Source organism: Dermacentor variabilis, chromosome 8, assembly GCF_050947875.1.
Source record: "Dermacentor variabilis isolate Ectoservices chromosome 8, ASM5094787v1, whole genome shotgun sequence".
Taxonomy (NCBI): domain Eukaryota; kingdom Metazoa; phylum Arthropoda; class Arachnida; order Ixodida; family Ixodidae; genus Dermacentor; species Dermacentor variabilis.
This window is the reverse complement of record NC_134575.1, coordinates 69,988,125-70,011,700: the sequence shown is the minus strand read 5'-3', so window position 1 is coordinate 70,011,700 and position 23,576 is coordinate 69,988,125. Positions and strand designations below refer to the sequence as shown.

General features: G+C 46.1%; 1 protein-coding gene and 1 long non-coding RNA gene across 5 annotated transcripts in view; both read left to right on the top strand.

The window, feature by feature from the left end:
• Window positions 1–23,576, top strand: part of LOC142590317 (japanin-like-RA1) — an 86,829-nt gene that overhangs the window by 45,205 nt on the left and 18,048 nt on the right. For all 3 annotated transcript variants that reach the window (XM_075702348.1, XM_075702349.1, XM_075702347.1), the window contains 3 exons: window positions 5,192–5,214; window positions 11,640–11,701; window positions 15,992–16,090. In XM_075702348.1, the coding sequence (XP_075558463.1) occupies window positions 5,192–5,214; window positions 11,640–11,701; window positions 15,992–16,090 (184 nt within the window). The remainder of the gene's footprint in view (window positions 1–5,191; window positions 5,215–11,639; window positions 11,702–15,991; window positions 16,091–23,576) is intronic.
• On the top strand, window positions 1,224–5,175 carry LOC142590318 (uncharacterized). Of its 2 annotated transcripts, XR_012830070.1 has the most exons (4): window positions 1,224–1,517; window positions 1,611–1,760; window positions 1,822–2,018; window positions 3,111–5,175. It is a non-coding gene; the product is annotated as an uncharacterized LOC142590318 (long non-coding RNA). The 2 variants fall into 2 exon arrangements; XR_012830069.1 differs by having other exon boundaries at window positions 1,224–1,760; window positions 3,111–5,174.

Below are 23,576 nucleotides of genomic sequence, written 5' to 3'. Positions count from 1 at the left end.
GGAATGGGATTGGAATTGAGCGCGTTTTGCCTGGAAAGGAATGGGAGTCGAATTATCTATTTTTCCGAAAATAGAGCGCGTTTTCTTCTACGCGCTATTTTTTGTGAATATATGCCTAAGAACCCACCAGCTCAGGTTTAACATTTGTAAATCAGAGCATCGAATTTAACAATAAAGCCGTATTTTTATTATGGCTTGGCTGATTACAAGCGCGGTACATTTGTAAGAAACGCGCCCACTACAATTCTGTCCTTATAGACTGAGTTGCTCCGAAGTTTGTCTCAATTCTTCGCGTAACTGTAGCTCTATACCGTTGGTATCAGTCGTGCGGAACTACAGCGGCGGCCTACTCTAGACCCCTCCATTCACACCTTGCGTTTTTTTTTTACCTCGGCGGCGCCTTCGCCCCGGCCACCTGCGACATTTCGTTTCTTTGTTTTTGCTTCTATCGCCGTTGGCGACTCGGACCCGTATTTGAAAAAGCGCTTCTCTAAGTTGTGATGCGTACTGACGCATGTGCAATGCTTGTGTTCACTGCAAGCTTGCGAATACTAGCTTGCACGCTGTCTCACTTCGTACACACGAAACTTTGCCGGCGAAGGTCTGTCGGTCAGCACCGCACAAAGTCGTGCACAATAAACTATGCGCCCTCTGCCTCCAAAAAGAGAGAGAGAGAGAGAAGGCTTTGGTTGGGGAAGCCAGCCGAAACAGTAGAGCCCATGTAACTGCGCCCACGGCGGCGCCTCCACATGCCCCGACGCGGCAATTCGCGCCAAAGGAAACCCAAGTTCACTCTGTTCTAGGGTGAGGGGGGATGTGTGGGTGGCGCCGCCGGCATGCTGGTGCCTGTTGGCGGTAAGAGAATCCCAACGGTTCATTTAGTAGCTCGCTCATACTACGAATGCTAGACAATGCTTCGAGGCATCCCCCTCGGCTTTCAGTGCTACCACCGCCACCCTTCTTTCGAGCTTTCTTTCGGAAATGAAAAGCGCTTCTTTAACGCACTGCCACACTGGCTCCTGCGCCCAAGTGGCTCATGCTGGCAGAAAGTTCACCAACATTACAAATTGGAAAATATTTTGTATTTAAATTACCAGCGAAGAAATCAAACAAGCTGCACGCTGCAAGCTTTGCTTTGAACTACATAGGCTGTAGTCAGAGCGTCATCTAATTTGATAGGGCACCTAAAAAGAAAGCAACGAGCGTGAGTGCACCCAACAAGAGAAAGGGCTAGCAAGCCAGCTGAAGATAACGTCTGCGTTCAACGCTGGGTGCTACTCTGTGCCTGTTTATCGAAATGCTGATCTGGCCGCCATAATCATCATAATTTTTACTGACATAGAGCACTTAGGTGATGTCGAAAGAGTGGGATCAAAACAATTCGTAACGGTAAGTTTGGCAATAGTACAAGCCCCCTTTCCTCAAAGTAACTGCTGTGTATTCTTACAGATTCAGGTCACCGTCTCGTGTTACAAGTTGCCATCGCGGGAAGACCTCACAGTGAAGTTCCTGCCCTGGTACGTATCAGCGCTGCGTACTAAAATATGATCGTCTTTTGCGGGAGCGGAGTACGTCTATCGCACAAGACGTGTGGACGTCGCGGTCTACAGAGGACTTCCTGGCCGTCGAAGCAGCATTCGTGGACGACGACTTCACGGCTCACACGCAAGTCCTCAGTTCCGCTCACCTGACGGGGAGCCGCGCAGCTGCTGAGATCCGCTCCGAGTATGACGCAGCTGCAGTGGAACATCGCTGACAAGGTGAAATACGTTATTTTCGTACAATTTCTCCTCCGCTGACTGCTTTTCTTTATTTTTCCAGGTCCATATCGTGGTGACAACTCTTCGTCAATGATAAAGGCATGTGCATATACCGGTTGGGACGATGATGATGGCAGTTTTGACGACTACTCTGAACCCTTAACCAAGGAGCTTAGCGAGTTCCATCAAATAGAGCAATTAAGATTTGGGTGCTCCGCCCACAGCCTCTATTGTGTCGTGAAAGATGCCGTTCGTTAGGTATGTGCTATTCAATAACATATTGTTTTCGTCTTATGTGTATTGATATTTCGTTCATTTATTACTATATTCATGAGCAGTTTGGACCAAGCTTTGTTAAACAATTTGCCACAAAAGAACGGGCAAAAAAATGTAAGAATATAATAATTGCAGCTGGAAAAGTAAGGGCTGAGAACTATGCTGATTACAGCTTCGTTGCTTTAAAGATTTATCATGCAACTACTCCTAGCTCATGTTTTGCCGAATTTTCGATAGTGCTTCGCTTTTTTATCTGGTTTATTTGTGGTGTATTTTCTTCCAGGACGGAGGTCACAGACACTGCTTCCTCTCATGTAGTGGCTGCAGATCATATTTCTGCGGCAGGCCAGGCCCCAAGCTTACGCGATTTCAAGGTCTACTCTCACCACGTCAATCAGCCGTTCTGAAATGTTTTTAGAGTCAAACGAAAACTAAACTAGCCCATTACGTGAAAAACACCCACGGTGTCCACATGTTACATTTTAGAAGTTTCGTATTTGGTTGATTTCTCGTGCAAGCTATTATTGTGTTAAGAAATTTGGTGCTCCTTGTTACTTCTCATTTCTTGATGTCTCGCTCTCCTTTTCTTTTGGATTACGCCGCTTCCCTTCCCGCGCGCGTGCAGAACATATCCTGCCTACGTCACTCCTTCTTGTACAAATTGCTCAGCCTCTAGATACAGTTGTTTGGCATATAAGACCAGTCAGCGAGGCGGCAGTCTGCAACTAGTCCGTTTTGTTTAATTACGAAGCCAATTTCATTAAAATAATAGCAGCCGTAGTGTCGTAGCCATGACACCACGTGCATGATATTTATTCCTAAAGAACAGGGAGGTGCAGCCTATGCATTAATGTGCACTCAATTTATTGTAGGGCTGCAGAAAACCGCTGGGTCTGTCCCCACTTCATTTTGTCTAATGCAGTCTTGAAGAGTGTCAGTGTGTAGTCGAGTGCAATGCCGTACGACTACATGTGTCATCATTCTCTTTCTGAAATTCAGTTGCATAGCATGTTTGCCGTTTGCGCTCCCTGTTGTCTCGCTATTTGTCTAATTGTCTTTCTCGCTTTATTTTAGGATCCAAATTCCGAGGAAGTTATACAAAAATGCGGCGCCGTCGTTGCATTTATACGCAAGAGCACCGTCGACACGGAACAACTGTTGATTGTCGCCGGTCTGCATTTGAAAACTCAGAACGCGACGAGGTGTAACTCGCCGCTGGGAATAATGGGAAAGCGTGTTACCGCTATTTCGAGTCATCCAGGACCGGCTGGAACTCTGCACGCGTGCAAGACAGCTAAACTGTCTAAATATGAACTCATGCTGGCGATATACCTGATTGAGCTTCTCTCTGCTATTGAGGAAGCCACGAAGTTGCTGTAGAAAAGGCGCAAGCCAGCCGGGATTTTGTTTCCCACGTTGTGAAATGCTGAAGTTTCTCTTGCGGAAATCTTAGACAAAGGCGCACTTCTTTGCAACGAGGTGGCTAAAGGCCTGCAGCGTTGCCTGGAGAAGCGATGGGCAAGCACGTGGACTGACTTCATTTTTGATGGGGGCCATCCTTGACCCACGGCTTAAGTCTTTTTGGTGTTTAGTTGCAACAGTCGAGCAGATGCGTTCCGCTGTGTTGGGGAGTGCGCCACTTTTGTTAGGGCAGGATAGCGCCAGCACCGTCTCGAAGGCAGACTCTGAAATAGGGCCAGGCCGACCGATGTTTAAACACACCAGACAAAACGAAAATGCCCAGCAAGACAATATGATTGGATCCAGTGCAGGGAAAATTGCTCTTTACCTTAGAGAGGGAACTTGCCCAGGGTCGGTTAAGGCTCTGACCTATCGGAAAGCGTGCGATGGCCGCTTTCCCTCGCTTTCCCACATCGCAAGGGTACTTTTCACTGTGAATGCCAGGACAGCTGATGGGAAATGCGTATTATTACGGCGAATTACACCGAAATGAAATCGGCTGTCAAGCACCTCGTTCGAGAAAGCCATGTTTGCGAAGCGCAACACATAGTTAGGTAGAAGTCAATTTCGTTGTCTCACTTTGCTTTTTAGAACTAACCAATGAAGCAGCGCTCATTTACACTTCGTGTTTGTAAATCTAAAGGGCGAAGTTCTCATTTAGTTGGTGACACCTTGTTGCAAAATTTTGATGAATAAAGCCAAAATAAAGCTTCTTTTCGCACATTGCACTGCTTGCAACCTTTATCACAGCTTTTAAAGATCGCGAGTACACCTCAGCAAAATACGCTGTGTCATCTTTTTAGGATTTTAAATATTTAGGCTTGAACAATATTTAGAGATCCCAAGCCATTAAAATATGCACACCGTTCAAATACTATAGGTAGGAGGACACCTGCCCCTACGGAAATTAGTAGAGTGGTTGTACTGCACGAGATATGTCACCAAGCTACTATCTCTCGACTTTGGTAACGAGTTCTTTTTTTGTGCGATTCCTGTAGCGCTTGATGACATAAGCGTTACGGTGAGTTATGGCGTTATGATAACTCGCTAAAACTACCTAGATGCATTTCCTATGCTGAGTAATTATAGGCATTAAACTGAACGGCCGAGCCACTCCCGGAGTACGAATGGGCAATGTTTTTTTTTCATTCTGAGGAACTGCAAGGAATGGGATAGCGGCAAGTTCTAATTCCCTGGAATGGAATTCGAATAGAATGGTGGCGCCTATTCCGCAACACGGGTATTCAGTACGAAGTTTCTGACTAAATGTCTCCGGCCAGCACTAACTGGCAGCCAGGAAGCGTCATTTGTTGGTTTAAATCAGGAACATAGAACGAGGAAGAAGAGGTTTGGCAGCGGCTACATTTTCTTGAAACCATGTAACGAGGAGACGGACTGATGCAACATATCTGACTACAGCGCTGCCACACATATGATGTCAAGCAAATTATTTGTGCACCTATATATTGCATATAATGAAACTGGTCGTTAACATTTTTCAACAGAAGCCATGGGTGCCTTTTTCTCGCTATAATTGAACAGCTCCCTTAAATTCTTTTTCGCTAAATACGCATACTTTAGGTGTGTTTTGTATACTTAATTGAAAAGAAACATGTCAGTTACTTCCATGTGCTGCCTTTATTAGATTAATATGCTTTTATTCTCAATATAATAATATACAATATCTTTTCTAGGGTCCTGGACGTGGGCAACAAATGTATGTATTTTGCGTTTTGTTTTCATACTTCAATAAGTAGCGCTGAGTTTCATAAGAGGGAGCTTAGGACTGTGTTCACCATGAAAATGTTGCGAATCTTCTAACTTCTGCCAGTGCTCATGTGTTTGTTTGAAGCTTCAGGAAAGAGCATTGAAGGAAAAGAACACCTACGACTCCATTACTTCACCATGTTAAGGTTGCCTACGATCCGGTAGTTTGTACCAGTAACACGCTGGTTTCATTCACTTGCTCAGGTAAAATGTTCCTTACCGTGCCTTAACCAAGAAGAAAATGTGGGAACAGGAGGGCCAATATTTAGTTAAGGGCATATTAATATGGCATACAATGGAAGTAAAGAAACACATATACATTTATTTGAAAGGATGTTTAGTTTTTATTCTGTTCGTGTACCTAAAGTTTTGCGATAAACTTTGCAATGTTAAGCCATTTACGTAGATCCTGTGTGGTATGTGAGTTACTATTAGGGTAGTGGCCTTGAGCTGGCAAGACGACATCGCCCAACGGAATAAGGTGCACTGAATGGTCTTCTCTCACAGCTACACAAGACTGAGGATTTAAGTGGATTTCAGTGACCAACACACACTGCCACTGTCCTCCACCATGGCGGTGGGCCTAACCAACGAGGTTTTTGACAACATTATTGAGACACACTTAGCTAGGATAAACAGTTCAACAAACACTCAGTAATGGGTCCCTGAAGGTGCAAGTTAGATATATGTAATTTGCACAGCCTGCAAGAAAACCGCTTCCTTCTTCCGCGTCAGTCAGACAATAATACCGAGATACATAAGCTTCACGCTTTAAAGCATGCAAATAGTTTACGCAGAAGCTCAATAAACACAATTATTGCTTTTCTTTTTCTTCTTGCCATTCACAAACAACTGCAGTTTCTGCTTCGTACAATGACATTCTCATCTTGTGCGTAGTTCCTCTTGTGAAAGTGTGGCTTGTATCCATGCTTATTTTCGAAAGACAATTTTACCCGCACTTCAGTTACATTCCTGATTGCGTGGTTATATCAGCTACCTGGTTCTCCTTTTTTTCCAGGGAATAATTTATTTGTGTGAACCTATTTTCTGCACCATTATATGGTCGCGTTTATGACGATGTGTCTTTGATGCATAGCTTCTCTTCCTGCACGCTAGATTATATTTATTTATTTATTTATTTATTTATTTATTTATTTACACAGTACTGCAGGCAGCAATGCTGCCCAAGCAGGAGAGGGTTTACAAAAGATGCTTTGTCAACATATTTTCAAATGAAACATAAGAAGTGCATTCAACAACACATTCCGGTAAATGATTCCATTCTTCGCTCGTAAGTGGAAAAATGATTCCTGAAAGATTTTAGTTCGCGCACAGTATGACCAAACTATTTTAGAATGAAAAATACGCGACGACCTTTGTGGAGCATGGGTAATATATGTGACATTTGTTAAATCTGTTTGATTATGAAACAACGAGTAAAAAAAATTTCAGCCTGGGGATTTTACGGCGCACTTGGAGCGGATCCAGTCCAAGTTGGCCTGAAATGCCAGAAACTGATGAAGATGTTTTCTAATCGGAGCAAATAAACCGTGCAGCCAGGCGCTGAATTCATTCAAGTTTGTCATTTTCGTTATTAATGAACGGGTTCCACACTATGGAGGTATACTCGAGGACTGGGCGTACGAGGGAACGATAAGCCGGCAGCTTGACAGATGAAGGGGACTTCTTTAGCTTTCTATGTAAAAACAAAGTTTTTTGAAAGCTTTGTTGCATATGTTGTTAATATGGGTGTCCCATTCGAGGTTACTGGTAATTGTTATGCCTAAATATTTAACAGAGGTAATAAATTCAGGGTTCCGATTGCCAATCTGTGAAGTATAAAGTAATGGTTTTCGTTTCAATGTAATTGTCATTCACACAGTTTTGGAGAAGTTTATTTGCATTCCTCTGTCGTCGCACCAGTCCACAAGTTTACAAAGACTATTGTTAAGTGTATCCTGGCATGAAGAACTCCTTACAGTGGAAGAAATGACACAATCATCAGCAAACAATTTAACCTTGACATCAGGATCCAAATTTTTAGCAATATCGTTTACATAGATAAGAAACAGCAGGGGTCCCAACACTGACCCCTGTTGTCCACCGAAGAAACACGTAGGATATTAGATTTCCCACCATAGATTTGGACATACTGAACACGATTCGCTAAATAAGCTTGAATCCAAAGCACTATATTGTGTGGCAGTCCCAGTCATTTAAGAATTTCCATTAGACTTGCATGCGGCACACGGTCACATGCCTTTGAAAAGTCTAGGAAAATTGCGTCAATCTGCAGGTGGTCATCAATGGCACTGGCAAAGTCATGTACAATGGATAACAATTGAGTTGAGGTTGAAAACTTTCTACGAAAGCCACGCTGAAAATCAAGAAAAAATTATTCGCTTCCAAGTGGTTAGATATGTGATTAGCGATAAAATGCTCCAAGAGCTTACATGCGCTTATGATGGAAATAGGTCTGTAATTGTTAGGAATAAGTTTATCACCTGATTTAAACACCGGGATTACATTGGACGTGAGCCAGTCTTTTGGTACTGAGCTCTGTTTCCGAGATGCATTAAAATATTGTATAGAAATCCAGAAGTTAGTCCGGAGTAGCGTCGAAGAAAGTTGTTAGGCAATTCATCGGCTCCAGGCGATTTTTTTACGTCAATATCCAGCAAGATAGTATGACTTCCTTCACGACTAATTGAAATGTCAGGAATTGATTGAGATGTAGATAGCGTATATGATTTATCATGTGTGGTGAGAACTGAAGGTCGAGTGAGTGCTTTATAAAATGTTTCATTTATTTCATTGACGATATCATTAATATAAGAACTTACGCTGTTGTTTATTCTTTGCTGCTGAACACTGCGATTAGGGTCAGACAGGAAACGCGAAAACTTGCCTGGGGAGCTTTTTAGAAATGTAATCATAGTCTGATTATGAAATTTGTCACGAGCGTTACTTAGTTTGATGAGTAAAGCATCCCTTAAAGAGCGGAATTCGGTATTATGAGCTAGCTGCTACTTGCGTTTACGCTTTATTCTACGTTTGAGATTAATGATTTCACGAGTGATCCATGGATTATGACGTTTAGTTTTCTTTCTACGCATCGGTACGAATTTGTCAGTACAATACTTAACAACAAAGTTAACCTTGTCCCAGAGAAGCATGACGTCATCATCGCGTTTTAATTCATCGAGGGAACGGTGTAAGCAATCCAAGACGGATTCGTCATCAGCCGATGAAAAATCTAGAAAGGATGGCGTGATAGGTGTAACGTGGACGCTTTTTTGTATTTTTAAGTCGACATGTACAACTTTGTGGTCAGCTATACCTTCAGTTAGGACAACAGTAGGATTTTTCGACAAGTCTTTGATATAAACAAGATCAAGAATTGATTGGGTGAGTTCTATGACACGTGTGGGATGTAGTACAAACTGTTTAAGGTCATGAAAGAACATAGTATCAAGAAGAACGTGTGTACTGCCAGCATCATGAGAGCCAGAGATTGATAACTGTTCCTAATCAACGCTAGGTAGATTGAAGTCACCGGCCATCAGAAATTTATTATTAGGTCGGAGCATGTGCTCTAGGTACCCGGCAAGAGATTCCATGAGTGACACTGAGCTTTTGGGAGGCCTGTACATGACACCGACTAAAATAGAAAAATCTCGATATTTAACGTCACACCAAATGCTTTCATGCTGTGGTATGTTTGGAAGCTGGACACAATTTAACTCCCTTTTCACGATCAAGGCAACGCCCCCTCCTCGCCCATTGTGGTCATGTCGAATTATCTTGTGGGATGGGGAAATAATTTCGGAGTCATTTATCTCCGGTGTCAGCCAAGTTTCTGTGACTGCCAAAATGTGTATGTCATAGAGGATGAGGATATCTTCTAATTGGGTTCACTTGTTGGCAAGACTTCTTGCATTGAGCAAGATAAAACGGAGCGTCTCTGTTTGGAATCAAGGGCCATCTATAGGAAAATTAGTCTGAGGTAGCATAACTGGCTGCAAGGTGGCCTTATCCCAAGCGTAAAGGCAATCGTCTGCTCGAGGACGCCCATAGTGCAGAGAAACTTTATGGCCTTTAGCTTTAAACTGTTTGCCATGTTGCCCCAGTTTAGAACGTTTCCTTAAAGTAGCCACCCAAAAGTCGTGGCTAACAGAAGTATTTGAGCCTTTTAGTTTGAATGAATTATGTAGGACGCGCCATTTGTCATTGTAATCAAAGAATTTCATTATGACTGGTCCACGTTTATCCGGCCGTTTTTTTCCTATTCTATGTACCGTTTCTACGGTACTGACTGATAATACCAGCTATACGCGGATTAGGTCTTCAGTAATCGCTTGCTTTAAAATGCTCGGACTCTCGTAATCAGACTGAGGAAGGCCAAAAACAACTAAATTGCGGCGCCAACTTCTCTCTTCAAGATCGTCCAATTTCTTTTGTTGCGCATTGATCACCTTCTTAAGAGAAGCAACTTCAGATTGAAATTGGCTGATTGCTTCGCTGTGCTGTGCGAGTACTTTTAGCGTATCATTTAATTCATTGAAACGGGCGCTCATCAATTTTTCGAGATCAGAATGCGACGCAGCTAGGTTAATAATAGATGCTTGTAAGGATGGTGACATGTCGGAAAGAAGAAGCTTAATCTCATCTATAGAAGGTCCAGGATTTTGCTCAATATCACCGGCAAGCAACAGCACAAGCACACTCCATGCATCATCAAGTAAGGCACTGTTCAGAGCACGGCAGGATGATAATACACCTGTCATCACTACGAAAGCAGCGACAGGAATAATAAGGACGAACCTGTGCAATGAACATAAGGCGGTTCATGGCTGCATCTGCGATGGTCTCACCGTGCCCTCTAAAGGTGTGCTTGAGTTGCTCAAGTATTTGTACGGTCAGTGGTGGCGCTGAAAGTCGGGACTGATGAGCAGATTGCGTGACCAAGCCACGGTTGATATCGACAGCCACGTGGTCGACAAGAAGAATTCCGTCATCAAGACTGCAAGATGAGTTGACCGAAGGTGCGCACAGGATAGAAGTGGACAGCGTGACCTGTACAACGAACACAAGGCGGTCCATGGCTGCATCTGCGATGGTCTCGCCGTGCCCTCTCGGGTGTTTTTTGCTATTTGTTGGTCAATAGAACGTACAAGGGAAGAAATATTTCCTTCGTGTTTTTACAGCGAAGCTGTCTATGACTAGGGTCTGGCGGATTGCGCCTGCACTTAGAACAAAATTTTTTTCATACATGGGCCGATCCAAAAGATAATGCAATATCGGGCTGCTCCGTGCGGAGGAGAAGCAGGCGCTAAGCATACCACATGTGTGCCGGCTCGACCCGTGGCGGAGGTGAAGCAGCCCTTAAGTACCCACTATACGTGGGCCCATCGCGAAGAAAGCGCAATACCGGGCTGACCCGCGGCGGAGGTTCACTAGGCGTTAAGTACTCCCCATACTTCGGCCGATTCCGAAGGTAGTCCAATACTGAGCCGACCCACGGCGGAGGTACAGTTGGCAGGCAATTAAGGGGCCCACATACACCGCTTCGCTGGTCATCCTTCTTTACAGAGTGGAATGGCACTGATTTTTTATTTGCTGTTCTTTTTCTCATGTAGAAATTAAGAACTTTCTGGTCGAAGCGTAAGCTTGAAATTCTTTCTACATAATTATCATACCATCAGGCGTGCAAGGGTTTGCTTTTCTTGCCGTGTCTAGCTGTACAACACATTATAATGGTTATCAAGTAATCGCCAAGTATCAGTGTTATCAAGTATCAGTGTGTGCCTCCGGAATCTGAAAATACTTATATGGTGTCGTTGTTTTTACAGCGAAATGTTTTTTTAACTAAAATGCGCTGCGTGCCATGGGAACACTGTTCTTCATTCTCGAAACCAAAAGCACGCGAGCTGAAGCGATGACTTCGGAATATTTGGTATTACATGTATAAATGTCAGAGTGGTAGAGATGAGTTTAGATTCAATGACTGACGAGTATGCTCGTCGCTGTCGTCATGATTCAAGGGTTGCTTGTCTTTTAGGGCACACGTACACCCATTGTGTTAAGTACTTAACTAACCGTTGGAAATATTTCTTCCTTGGCTTTCCACATTATTTCACTGCATGAGCGAAAGTACTGTATATTTTGTCTTACGGGATTTTCTGGCAATAAAGTATACTTGTTTCACGATTTTCACTTTATTTTATCATCACGCTTAGGAATGCTATTTAGAATTACTTGGCCCTGCTGCTAGCGTAAACTAATTATTTGGCGTCATGGTCCATATGTTAATCCATGTCTTCCATATGGATATTCTGATTATAGAGTGGAAAAACTAATTTTGTTTCTTTTCAGGGCTGTATACGTATATGTAAAATGGCCAAATTATTCTATTGACGTTGAAGTGAGGAATACGAGTAAGATTTATTACTTCATTACATTTGGCCTCAAATGTCGCAAACCCATGTTGATATGTCTTAGAATAGTGTTTCAGTTTAAATCTTCGGGTGATGATTATTTTTAAAGAAGGTGTAGGGTTTCTGCAAGAGAATGCGTTCGATTATTTGGATATTATATCATTAAGTTGAGGCGAAGGAAACAATGTTAAAATTAGTTAAAATGAGTCATGATGAAATATGGCAGCGCACTTCCAAGCAAAGCCGTAACAAACAATGAATATATATTTTATTCTGTGTTGCATCCTTGTTCGCAAATGGGCTGCCATATTCCTATTTGTGGTGTTTTGTGCACTCGCTCTCTGCGAGCGGGTAAGTAGTACTGCGTGAAATAACTGAAACGTTAGCTCTACTGAATTTATTTTTTCTTTTGTTTTAATTTAGTATAAATGCGCTAAAGGTTTTGTTACTTGATGTGGGAAAAGTTGGGATGCACTGACGACAATGAACTATAATAGAGATAAAAGAAAACTGCTGCAGAACCCATCTCATAATGTCTGCCGATATTAATGTGTGAGCATTAGATTAAGAATTGGCACAACGAGTTGCCACCGCTGAAAAGAGGTATGTATGAGGCGTTTATTACAGCGCGACTCCTCTTTTCCGCATCCTTAAGAAGACTCGGTGCCGTGTAGAGCCACTGCTGTTAAGTGTGCGCACGGCAGCCGAAATGCATGGCGTACCAGTATGTGCGACACTGAGAATTACGCCGGCTTATTTATTTATTTATTTATTTATTTGTTTAGTGACTTATTTATCTAATTAAAACAATCCCCACCAAACGCCTTATAGACGGAAGTGGTTACACCGCTCGGATAACACATGCAATGTTAGATAACTATAATACTATAGAAATAGATACATGTATTAGATGTATCCTTATAAGATGTAGCTAAGTTGCCGCCATGCGGCAACAGTGCTGTTCCCTCGCAACTATTTGATGAGGCGCTGCGCTATCTAGTGTTTTTTTGCGAAACAAAACAAAGTCAGCAAACTAATGCCGTGGATGACGAGTAACATATTCCAAGTGCCAGCTAAACATAAACAAAAAGGAGCGCGCTCCACCACAACCTAGTGCAATAAAAAGCAAGTTGGCATCAGCGGTTCATAGATCGAAAGATTACTGCTCGAAAACGGTACCTCCTGGTTTCATGAAAAACGCACAGGAAAATTTTGGGGGTACTTAGGTGATGATAAGGGGCCTGTAAAATAAATAATGTTGGCAGAACTACTCTGAACGACTGGAATAAAATACCTGAACGTTTTAACATCTACTTTAATAGTGTTTCTTTTTCGGGGCAAACGTGGATAACCTGTTTCACCCTACTGTCATACAAAGGTAATGTATTTCATAAAATAGTAATTTGTCAATGCTATTAAACTTGAAGACAGAGAAATCGTTTGGGCTAGGTGAACTCCAGGATGTATTTCTTAATCGTTATGCCGAGGTTACTGGTGCATTTATTTTTATGCTATTTCGAACATCTTTGTTATCTGCTAAAGTGCCGAACGACTATAGGATAGTTATAGTTCATTCATTGAAATAAGTTTATTGAGTGTCCTGTGATTTGGTGGGGTGGTCCTGAACCTCGCCTAGGTTTCGGCCAAGGGTTTTGGCCTTTGGCGGCTTCCTCGGCTCGCTGGACGGCCCAGCGTTGGTGCTGCTGGTCCGAGCTTAGCAGCGCCGACTACCAGTGCGCGCGGAGGCTGTCGCTGTTTGAGGCTACATCACCGTTATCCTGTAATATAGCCGTACATTACTATAGGATATGCTGCAGGGAGGCTCTAGATTCGCAATGTCTGCAGTTGTCAGTCCTGAATAAATCTGGGTGTATTAGGTGCGTTATAGCTGGACTCGGATAGGATCTGGTCTCTAACTGCCACAATTCGACAAACTGATTTTTGCTTAAATTTTCGTTCGGCGGAGGGAGTGTGCGTCTCTGCAATATATGGTGTTGTGTAATTTAGTGAAAGCTAGTCATTCGATCTTGCCACTCCCGCTCATCGGCAGTCGATGAGATGGGGCTAACCGAGGCTCGGTCCGTAAGCTCTCGAGCCATGTGGTGCGCCGCCTCAGTGCTACTGTCTGGTAGTGTGTGAGAGGGTGTCCAGAGGAGATCGACACTTTTGTCATGGTTATTAGCTAATGTTAGGAGTCGTAGTGCCTCTGGGGAGATTCGACCGTTAATGAAGTTTCGTATGGCCACCTACAAATCACTGATTATTATGCCCCCACGTGTTTGTGCTATGGCTAGTGCGACAGCTTTTTCCTCTGCAGTTTCTGCGTGCAGCGTGTTAACTGAAGCGCTCGTCGTGCGTTTGCCCTGGTAATTTGGCTGTGCCAAATTCTTAAAAAGAGCACTTTTTGGCGGGTAGCAAATTATCGCCCAGTATGATTACGTTTATCAGGCTGCAAACTAATCGAGCATATTATCGCCAACAATACTACCAAAATACTAGAAAAAAATTTATATTTGCAGATTGCCGGCATGCCATTAGGAAATGCTATTCAGCTACGACACAACTGTTCAATGTAAATCTTACATTCAGGAAAGTTTTACATAGTAAAGGTACAAACTGAGGCTATTTTGATAGATTTTAGTAAGATATTCGACAGACCAGTTATTATAAACTTATCTTAAAAACTTGAAATATTAATATTCTTATTATAATTTCTTGGATAGCAGCTTATCTTTCGGATCGCGTGCAGTTTGTTTCAATTGAAGATAACTCAAGCTCTCTTCCCGCAACATTCGGTGTAACCAAAATAGCGTCCTAGGGCGATTCCTTTTTATACTCTACATAAATAATATTGTCACTGTTGTTACAGCAGGTAAATAAATTAGATTCCTTGCGCACATCTGCATCTTATTTCGCAATATACCTTCAGTACTTGATGAGACCGAACTTTATCTATGCTTACAGAATATACAAGAACGGTATGATAGGTCGAGCACGACCTTGAACAAAGACAAAACTGTCTGCGTTCGTTATACTCGCAAGAAAATTCTTTTAATATATGTATACAAACAGACTGCTACACTGTTAAAGGAAGTCAAAATTTATTAATACCTAGCCGTATCATTTTTTATTAACCTTTCCTGGAATTTACATATCAGCAATATTTGTTCTGCCTTCCGTAAACTTTGCTTCTTATTAACAGAAACGGAGAAATTCACCTGCCAGCATTAAATTAAGTTGTTTGTCTTTCATCAGACATACGCGTGCGTTACATAGAATGCATCGCACTGAACATGACATTATAAGCTTGGAGAGAAATCAGAGAAATGTTGTTCGTTTTATTTATTCTAAGTTTCACCTAAACAGTTCCCTCACGCAGCTAATGATGGCAAACGAGATTCCGCTACTCAAACCACGGAGGCAGGTGCTTGGAATGAATTTCCTACAGCAACTTAGCAATCGTCAATTGTCTTTAGACTCCTCGGCATACGCGACCGCTTTTTTCACAAGGCGTACATGTCATGATCACACTTATGCATTAGCCCTTGACTTCGCCATGGCAAATGCAGCCACATTTTCTTTCTTCCCCTGAACAGCGGTGGAGAACTCCGGACCACCAACGTATAAAAACCCTCCTAATGAAGTGCATTGCGCATATGCTCTTTGTTAGGCATATTTATTCTTATTTATTCTTTAGTATTTATACTTGTATATTTGCGTATTTTTGTACTGCTTGCCCTGTTACTTATTTGCCTCCTACGCTTAAGTGCCCTTCCTGCAAGGACCGATTTGTGGACCGCAGAATGTTGTAAATAATACAAATGCTGATCGTGAAATCCTTCAATTCGATGTTAACACAATTAGCAATTGGTGCAAGTTCTCCTTAGTGTTTTCCTTTCGAAGAACCCGTATGGTTTTTCCTTTGTAGTAATTAGCTACAGTTCAGTGGATGTTTCTGTTTTCTTTTATTAATTACTTCTTTCCACCTTGCGTGTTTCCGCAGAACTAGTTTGTCAAATTCCAGCCCTTGCTTCAAGCTGATAAATTTAACTTCGCCCTGCCATCTGCTAGCCGCCTGGTAGCTCGAATGGTAGAGCGGCTCAAAGTTGTATGCTCATTTTAAAGCTATATAATTTTCTGCTTTGACATCAACAAATTTTATTTACCAAACGAAATCATTTTTAACATCGAAAATTGTCCTGTTTGAGATACATTTCATCTTAGTTCAAAGTTAAGCAAACTGTTAAACTTTGCAAAACTCAGCACTGAAACGTTCATTTATTATTTCAGGTGCTCTGCTTAGTATGACACATGCGGAGCCTAAATACCAAATACGGTATTACAATAACGATTCCTTGGTTCTGTCACACCCAATACGGAAACTATGGGGTGAGTTAATTTTCATTTCAAAAACATTTTTCCAACACACCACTGTCAATGCTGAGGTTTGCCACGTAAATTGGGCAGGGTCTCTCCCGATGATGCTCCAAAGTATTGTGAATTTCTCAGTTAAAGGGACACTAAAGGTAAACATTAAGTCAAGCTAAAATGATATTGTTATGGAGGAAGACGCAGACGAAAAGCTATGTACAAGTATATTTACAAGAAAATACGCTGCGCTTGGCCAAGAGCCAACAGCCCGCGCTAGCTTCAAATTGTCGTCGTCGTCTCCTTACTGCTCGGCTCTGCGTCATTGGAAATACTATCCCGTAGCACTAACCCCGGTGGCAAAAGCGCCGTCTCGGAGCGACTAAAGGCCGCAGCCTGAAGCAGTGTAGTAGGTCTTAAGCCTACTGACGTGCACGACATCAGTAGATGCCAGAGTAGATGACGAGCTTGAGCTCACAGCAGCAATTTTATAAGTCACAGGCGTCACCAGGCGCAGCACGCGGTAGGGCGCTGTGTATCGGGAAAGGACCTTTTCTGAAAGTCCCACATGATGAGAGGGCGACCACAGGAGCACGAGTGCACCAGGCGAAAACTGTACGTCACGGTGGCGGGCGTTGTACTGACGCTGCTGCGTGGTTTGCGAGTCCGTCAGTCGAGCACGGGCAAGCTGACGTGCATGGTCGGCGAGGGCGATGGCGTCTCGCACATACTCGGTTGTTGAGATCGCAGCAGGAGGAAGTACCGTGTCAAGAGGCAAGGTCGGTTCGCGACCATAGAGTAGATAAAATGGAGAAAATCCGGCGGTGTCGTGCCAGGAAGAATTATAAGCAAATGAGACGTAAGGAAGGGCAACGTCCCAGTCGTGGTGGTGCTTCGAAACGTACTTCGACAGCATGTCGGTAAGAGTACGGTTTAACCGTTCTGTCAGGCCATTTGTTTGAGGATGGTATGAGGTAGTCAGCTTGTGTCGATTAGAGCAGGAACGCACAATGTCCGCGATAACTTTCGAGAGAAAGTTACGACCACGGTCAGTAAGCAACTGCCGCTGGGGGGCCATACACTAAGATAATGTCAAGCAAGAAAAAGTCCGCGACGTCAGCTGCGCAACTGGTAGGGAGAGCTCGCGTGATAGCGCATCGGGTGGCGTAATCAGTTGCGACGGCTACCCATTTGTTCCCAGAAGATGATGTGGGAAAGGGACCGAGGAGGTCTAATCCAACACGAAAGAACGCTTCCACAAGGACGGTGATCGGCTGTAAATAAGCGGAAGGTGGCACCTGAGGTGTTTTCCGACGCTGGCAGGGATCACAGTCAGCAACATAGCGTCGGACGGAGCGAGCGAGACGAGGCCAATAGAAGCAGCGGCGGACGCGGTCGTACGTGTGGGTTACCCCAAGATGTCCTGCAGTGGGTGCGTCATGCATCTCAAAGAGCACAGCTTGCCGTAGATGTTTTGGCACGACAAGAAGAAGATCAGGGCTGTCAGGGACGAAGTTCCTTCGGTACAGAGTGCCGCCCTGGAGAACATATCGGCGAACGGATGCGTCGGTAGGTGTAGAGCGCAGACGCTCGATGAGTACTCGCAGCGATAGGTCTCGGTACTGCTTATCGGCGATGTTAGCGAAGGCAGACACAGAGAAAATGCCGTCGGCGGTACTACTGTCGGCGTCGTCAGGCTCTTCTACCGGGTAGCGAGACAGGCAGTCAGCGTCCTTGTGTAGTCGGCCAGATTTGTAGGTGACAGAGAGCGAATATTCTTGGATGCGTAAGGCCCAGCGACCAAGTCTTCCTGTAGGGTCTTTCAATGAGCATAACCAGCAAAGCGCGTAATGGTCTGTGATAACGGAAAAGGGTCGGCCATGTAAGTATGGGCGGAACTTCGCAACCGCCCAAACTAGGGCAAGACACTCACGCTCAGTGATGGAATAGTTGCGCTCCGCGGGCGAGAGGAGCCTGCTGGCGTAAGCGATAACACGGTCGTGGCCACGTTGGCGTTGTGCCAGTACTGAGCCAATTCCGTGACCGCTGGCATCAGTATGGACTTCGGTAGGCGCAGAAGGATCGAAATGGGCCAGAACGGGAGGCGTTGTGAGAAGGTCGATTAGAAGCTAAATATGCAGAGGCCTCGTTATCGCCCCACTGGAATGGGGCGTCTTTCTTCAAAAGCCCGGTTAGTGGTCGTGCTATGGCCGCGAATTTTTTCACGAAACGGCGGATGTACGAACAAAGGCCGATGAAGCTCCGCACGTCCTTGACACACTTTAGAACAGGGAAGTGCCTAACAGCATGAATCTTGCCTGGGTCCGGTTGCACTCCATTCGCGTCAACGAGATGTCCAAGGACGGTAATCTGGCGACGGCCGAATTCGCACTTCGATGCGTTGAGTTGCAGACCGGCTCGCCGAAAAACGTCTAGGACTGCTGAGGGGCGCTCGAGGTGCGTAGCGAATGTCAGGGAGAATACTATAACGTCGTCCATGTAGCACAGGCACGTGGACCATTTGAAACCGTGAAGAAGGGAGTCCATCATGCGTTCAAAAGTGGCAGGAGCGTTACATAGACCGAACGGCATCACTTTTAATTGATAAAGACCGTCGGGTGTTAGAAAGGCAGTCTTCTCGCGGTCGAGATCGTCCACGGCAATCTGCCAATAGCCGGAGTGAAGGTCAGTAGAGGAGAAATGGCGAGCACCGTGGAGGCAGTAAAGGGCGTCATCAATCCGAGGTAGGGGATACACGTCCTTTTTGGTAACCTTGTTAAGGTGCCAATAATCCACTCAAAAGCGCCATGAGCCATCCTTCTTTTTTTACCAGCACAACAGGTGACGCCCATGGACTACATGCCGGTTCAATAATGTTCTTGGCATGCATTTTGCGAACTTCGGTATGGATAATTTAACGCTCAGAGGGTGATACTCGATACGGGCGGCGATAAGTAGGAGGGGCATCGCCGGTATTAATGCGATGTTTGACAGCTGTTGTTTGGGCCAAAGGATGATCGTTTAAGTCAAAAATATCTTGGTAGGAAATTAGCACGCGGTAGAGCGCACGAGCGTGCTCGGAGGGCATGTCGGGTGCAATCATTTTCTGTGAGTTGGCGATGGTACAAGTTGCCGACTGCGACGGTAGAGGATCATCGGCTGAATGGTCGTCTACTGAAATTGATGCTACAGAGTAATCCTCAAATGAGCAAAGTTGGGCCAGAGACATCCGGCGTGGCAGCACTTGTGTCGTCAAGACGAAATTGACCACTGGCAGGCAGAGGCAATTCGCCGTAATAGATAAAACTGTATGAGGTACTGTGATCCCGTGTGTAAGGAGGATGTCTTACATAGGAGCCGCGATGTAGTGACCTTCGGGGACTGGTGGGGATGACACGAAGTCAACGTAAGTCAGTGCCGAAGGTGGCAAGCGGACGAAGTCGACGGAACTGAGGCGAGTAGGGTGTTGTTCAGCGGGATCCAGAACAGGCAGGTCGAGGCAGAGAGTACTGGCGGAGCAATCGATGAGAGCAGAATGTGCGGAGAGGAAGTGTAAACCGAGGATGATGTCGTGGGTACAGTGAGCGATGACTGTGAACAGCACGATTGTTGAGCGATCGGTGAAGGAGACGTGGGCGGTACACATACCAATTACGGAGGCTGTTCCGCCATTGGCGACACGGACAACAGGCGTCGTGGCGGGCGTAATAATTTTCTTGAGCTGGTTACGAAGGTCAGCGCTCATTACGGACAAATGTGCCCCAGTGTCTATGAGTGCAGACACAGAAACACCGTCGACTTGCACGTGAAGAAGGTTCAGATGAGTGGGCAACGTCAGTAGAGGATTTGGCGGCGTAGGGAGCAATGCAGCGTCACCTCGAGGCGCTGCATCGTCTAGTTTTCCGGCTGGAAGCGGCGTCCGAAGGGAGCCGGCGTAATAGGAGCGATGGGGCTGGGGAGAGCGAGATTGTCGTCGTCGGGGCGAAAGCGAACGAGAATAGCGGTGGTTCGGTGCAGGAGAATCAGCGGCGGCGTTATCGGAACGTGCGGCGCAGGGACGAGAAGGGCCACCTGGGGGGCGAGAGTAGGAAGTATAAGTAGGCCGGGTCGGGGAACTCCAGCTACTGCGACAGGGCCGAGAAATGTGCCCGATCCGATGGCAGTGGAAACAAATGGGCTTGTCGTCAGCATGCGCCATTCAGATGGGTTGCGGAAACGTGGTAGGTAAGAAGATGCGGGACGGGGCGGAATCGAAGAAGCCGGGCGGGTATCAGGACGATGGGCCGAGCAGATGGTGTGAAGACCCATGTTTTCGAACTCTTGGCGGACAAGTGCCTGGATCAGTGAGACCGTGACTGCAGATGTGTTGGTGGGACTGAAGTCGAAGGCAACCGGATAGGCGGCCTCGATCTCACGCCGGACGATACTGGTAACATCGGCAGTGTTGTTGGGACGAGGAGTGTCGGCACAGGAAGATGTCGCTGGGGTGTTGGGAAGACGGGCAAACTGCTGGTCAATACGTCGGCTTTTAGCGAGTTCCAGGCGGCGGCACTCTTTTATAACAGCATCCACCGTCGCTACGTTGTTGGAAACGAGCAAGTTGAAGGCGTAATCGGCAATGCCTTTGAGGATGTGGGCAACCTTGTCGGACTCGGTCACGTGGGTGTCAAGTTTGCGGCACAGAGCCAAAACGTCCTGAATGTACGTGACATAGGGCTCTATTGACGTCTGCACACGGCCGGAAAGCGCCTTCTGCGGGGCAAGTTGGTGACCGTAGGGGTTGCCGAACAAGTCTCGAAGCTGTGTCTTAAGGGAATCCCAACTGGTGAGCTCATCTTCGTGCTTGCGATACCAAACTCTAGGTGTGCCACCGAGGTAAAAGACTACGTTGGCAAGCATAATAGTAGGGTCCCACCGGTTATTGCGGCTGACGTGTTCATGCACGCTGATCCAGTCATCGACGTCTTCCCCATCTTTGCCCGAGAATACGCCAGGATCACGGGGAGCGGGGAGAGTGATGTTGGTCGTCGAAGTGGCAGCAGGTGTTGGAGCCGGCGGAGTCGGGTTGTCGTCGCCGGCAGCCATGAAGGAAGGCTCGACGTACCGTCCACTGCGAAGCTCCGTGACGAGGTACAGGGAACGTCCACCTCCACCAGATATGTTACGGAGGTGGACGTTCCCTCCGTAACATATATATTTACAAGAAAATACGCTGCGCTTGGCCAAGAGGCCACAGCTCGCGTTAGCTTCAAATTGCCGTCGTCGTCTTCTTACTGCTCGGCTCTTCGTCATTGGAAATACTATCCCGTAGCAACATATTAGTGCTTGAGAACCTCTAAGTCAATACTATAGCCAACAGAGCCTTAGTAATCGAGAAACTGAGAAGAACGCACGACAGTATTAGAAACTTTGACGGGACATTCAAGCACTTCCCTGATGATGAAAACACTCGTAAGTTATATTCTGTCATAGTACTCAACCACTCGTCGCAAAAAAAAACATCATTGCATTTTTGGACACGACAAAATGGTACTTATTCAGTTATAATTAATTTCAGAAAAACGAACTCATTACCTTTGACAACCACGCGGGCGGTGGAAAGGCTTCCTTTTGGCCCGACTCCCCGCCGGCACGCTTTCATGCTTGGCTTCGCGTTTCAAAACACGCTTTGGTGTTCTGCAGTTTCGTTAACGCGTTGTGATGCGCTGGTTTTGCTGGTTCCCGAAACTCGCACAAACTGCAAGTAGCAGAGAATTCAACTTCCATGTTATGTCGCTGGACACCGGAACGTATGTATTCGTCAAACAATATTTAAAAGAAATAAAGCGCATGAAGGCCAACTTGCCAGACTAAGTGAACTATTTCATGTGTGTGTATATATTAGAAAGTGTACTAACTGTAGCAAGTTGGGCTTCATGCAATCTATATATAGTGTTTCAGTTACAAGGGCGAATTTATGTGGTTCTATTCGGAGCGAAGATGCTCGACCTATGTTCGAAACTTAGCCGGAGTGCTTGACGCCTGCTTCACGTCCACATCGAGTCGTGTTACGGACGCAAGCCCGCCAGGGACAACTCTGAGAACGCGTGCCCGGTATGTACTATCTTCGTGATCGGCGCAAACCTTCCTGCCGCCTATACGGAGGTCAGCCAGCCAGGCTACTCCCCCTCACCAACTGGGAACGTATGCGGGGGATGCATACATGGATACAGGTAAACAACTTCGCTGTAAAAAACTTAGTGCCGTTCCACTAAGTGATGAAGGATGACCTGCGAAGCTATGTATGGCGGCCTCTTAATGGCGAAATCGACCTCTACCACAGATCAACCCCGTATATGCACTAACTTCAGGATCGGCCCAGTTATGGGGAGTGCTTAACGCTTGCTTCACCTCCGCCGCGTGTCAGCCCGGCATTGCACTATCTTCGGTATCGGCCCACGCATAGGGAGTGCTTAACGACTGCTTCCACTCTACCGCGGGAAGGCATGTCATTCCACTTTCTTCGGGATCGGCCCACGTATGGACAGGGCTTAACGCCTGCTTCACCTCCGCCGCGGGTCGGCACGGCATTGCACTAACTTCGGGATCGGCTCACGTATGGAGAGTGCTTAACACATGCTTCACCACGCCGCTGATTGGCCCTGCATTGCACTATCTTCGGGATTGGCTGACGTATGGGGAGTACTTAACGCATGCTTCACTTCCTTCGCGGCCCGGCCCGCCATTACACTATCTTCGGGATCGGCCCACGTATGGGTTGTGCTTAACGCCTGCTTCACCTCGGCTGCGGGATGGCACGGCATTGCACTACCTTCGGGATAGGCCCACGATGGGAAGTGCTTAACGCCAGCTTCACCTCCACCGCTGATTGGCCCTGCATTGCACTATCTTCGGGATCGGCCCGCGTATGGGGAGTGCTTAACGCCTGCTTCACCTCCGCTGCGAGTGCGCCCGGCATTTCCCTGGCTTCGGGGTCGGCTTACGTATGGGGAGTGCTTAACGCCTGCTTCAGCTTCGCCGCAGGTCTGCCCTACACTGTACCATCTTCTGCGTCGGCTCACGTACGGGGAGTGCTTAGCGCATGCTTCAGTTCCGCCGCGGGTCGGCCCGGCATTGCCCAGCTTCGGGATCGGCCCCCGTATGTGGCAGTGCTTAACGCCTGCTTCACATCCGCCGCGATTCGGCCCTGCATTTCACCATCTTCGGCATCGGCCCGCGTATGGGGAGTGCTTAACGCCTGCTTCACCTCCGCCGCGGGCCGGCCCGGCGTTGCACTATTTTCGAGATCGGCCCACGTTCGAGAGTTCTTAACGCCTGCTTCACCTCCGCCGCGGGTCGGCACGGCATTGCACTAACTTCGGGATCGGCCAACATATGGGGAGTGCTTAACGCCTGCTTCACCTCGGCCGCATGTCAGCCCTGCACTGTATATCTTCGGGATCGGCTCACGTGTGGAGAGTGCTTAACGCATGCTTCACCACGCCGCAGGTCGGCCCTGCATTGCACT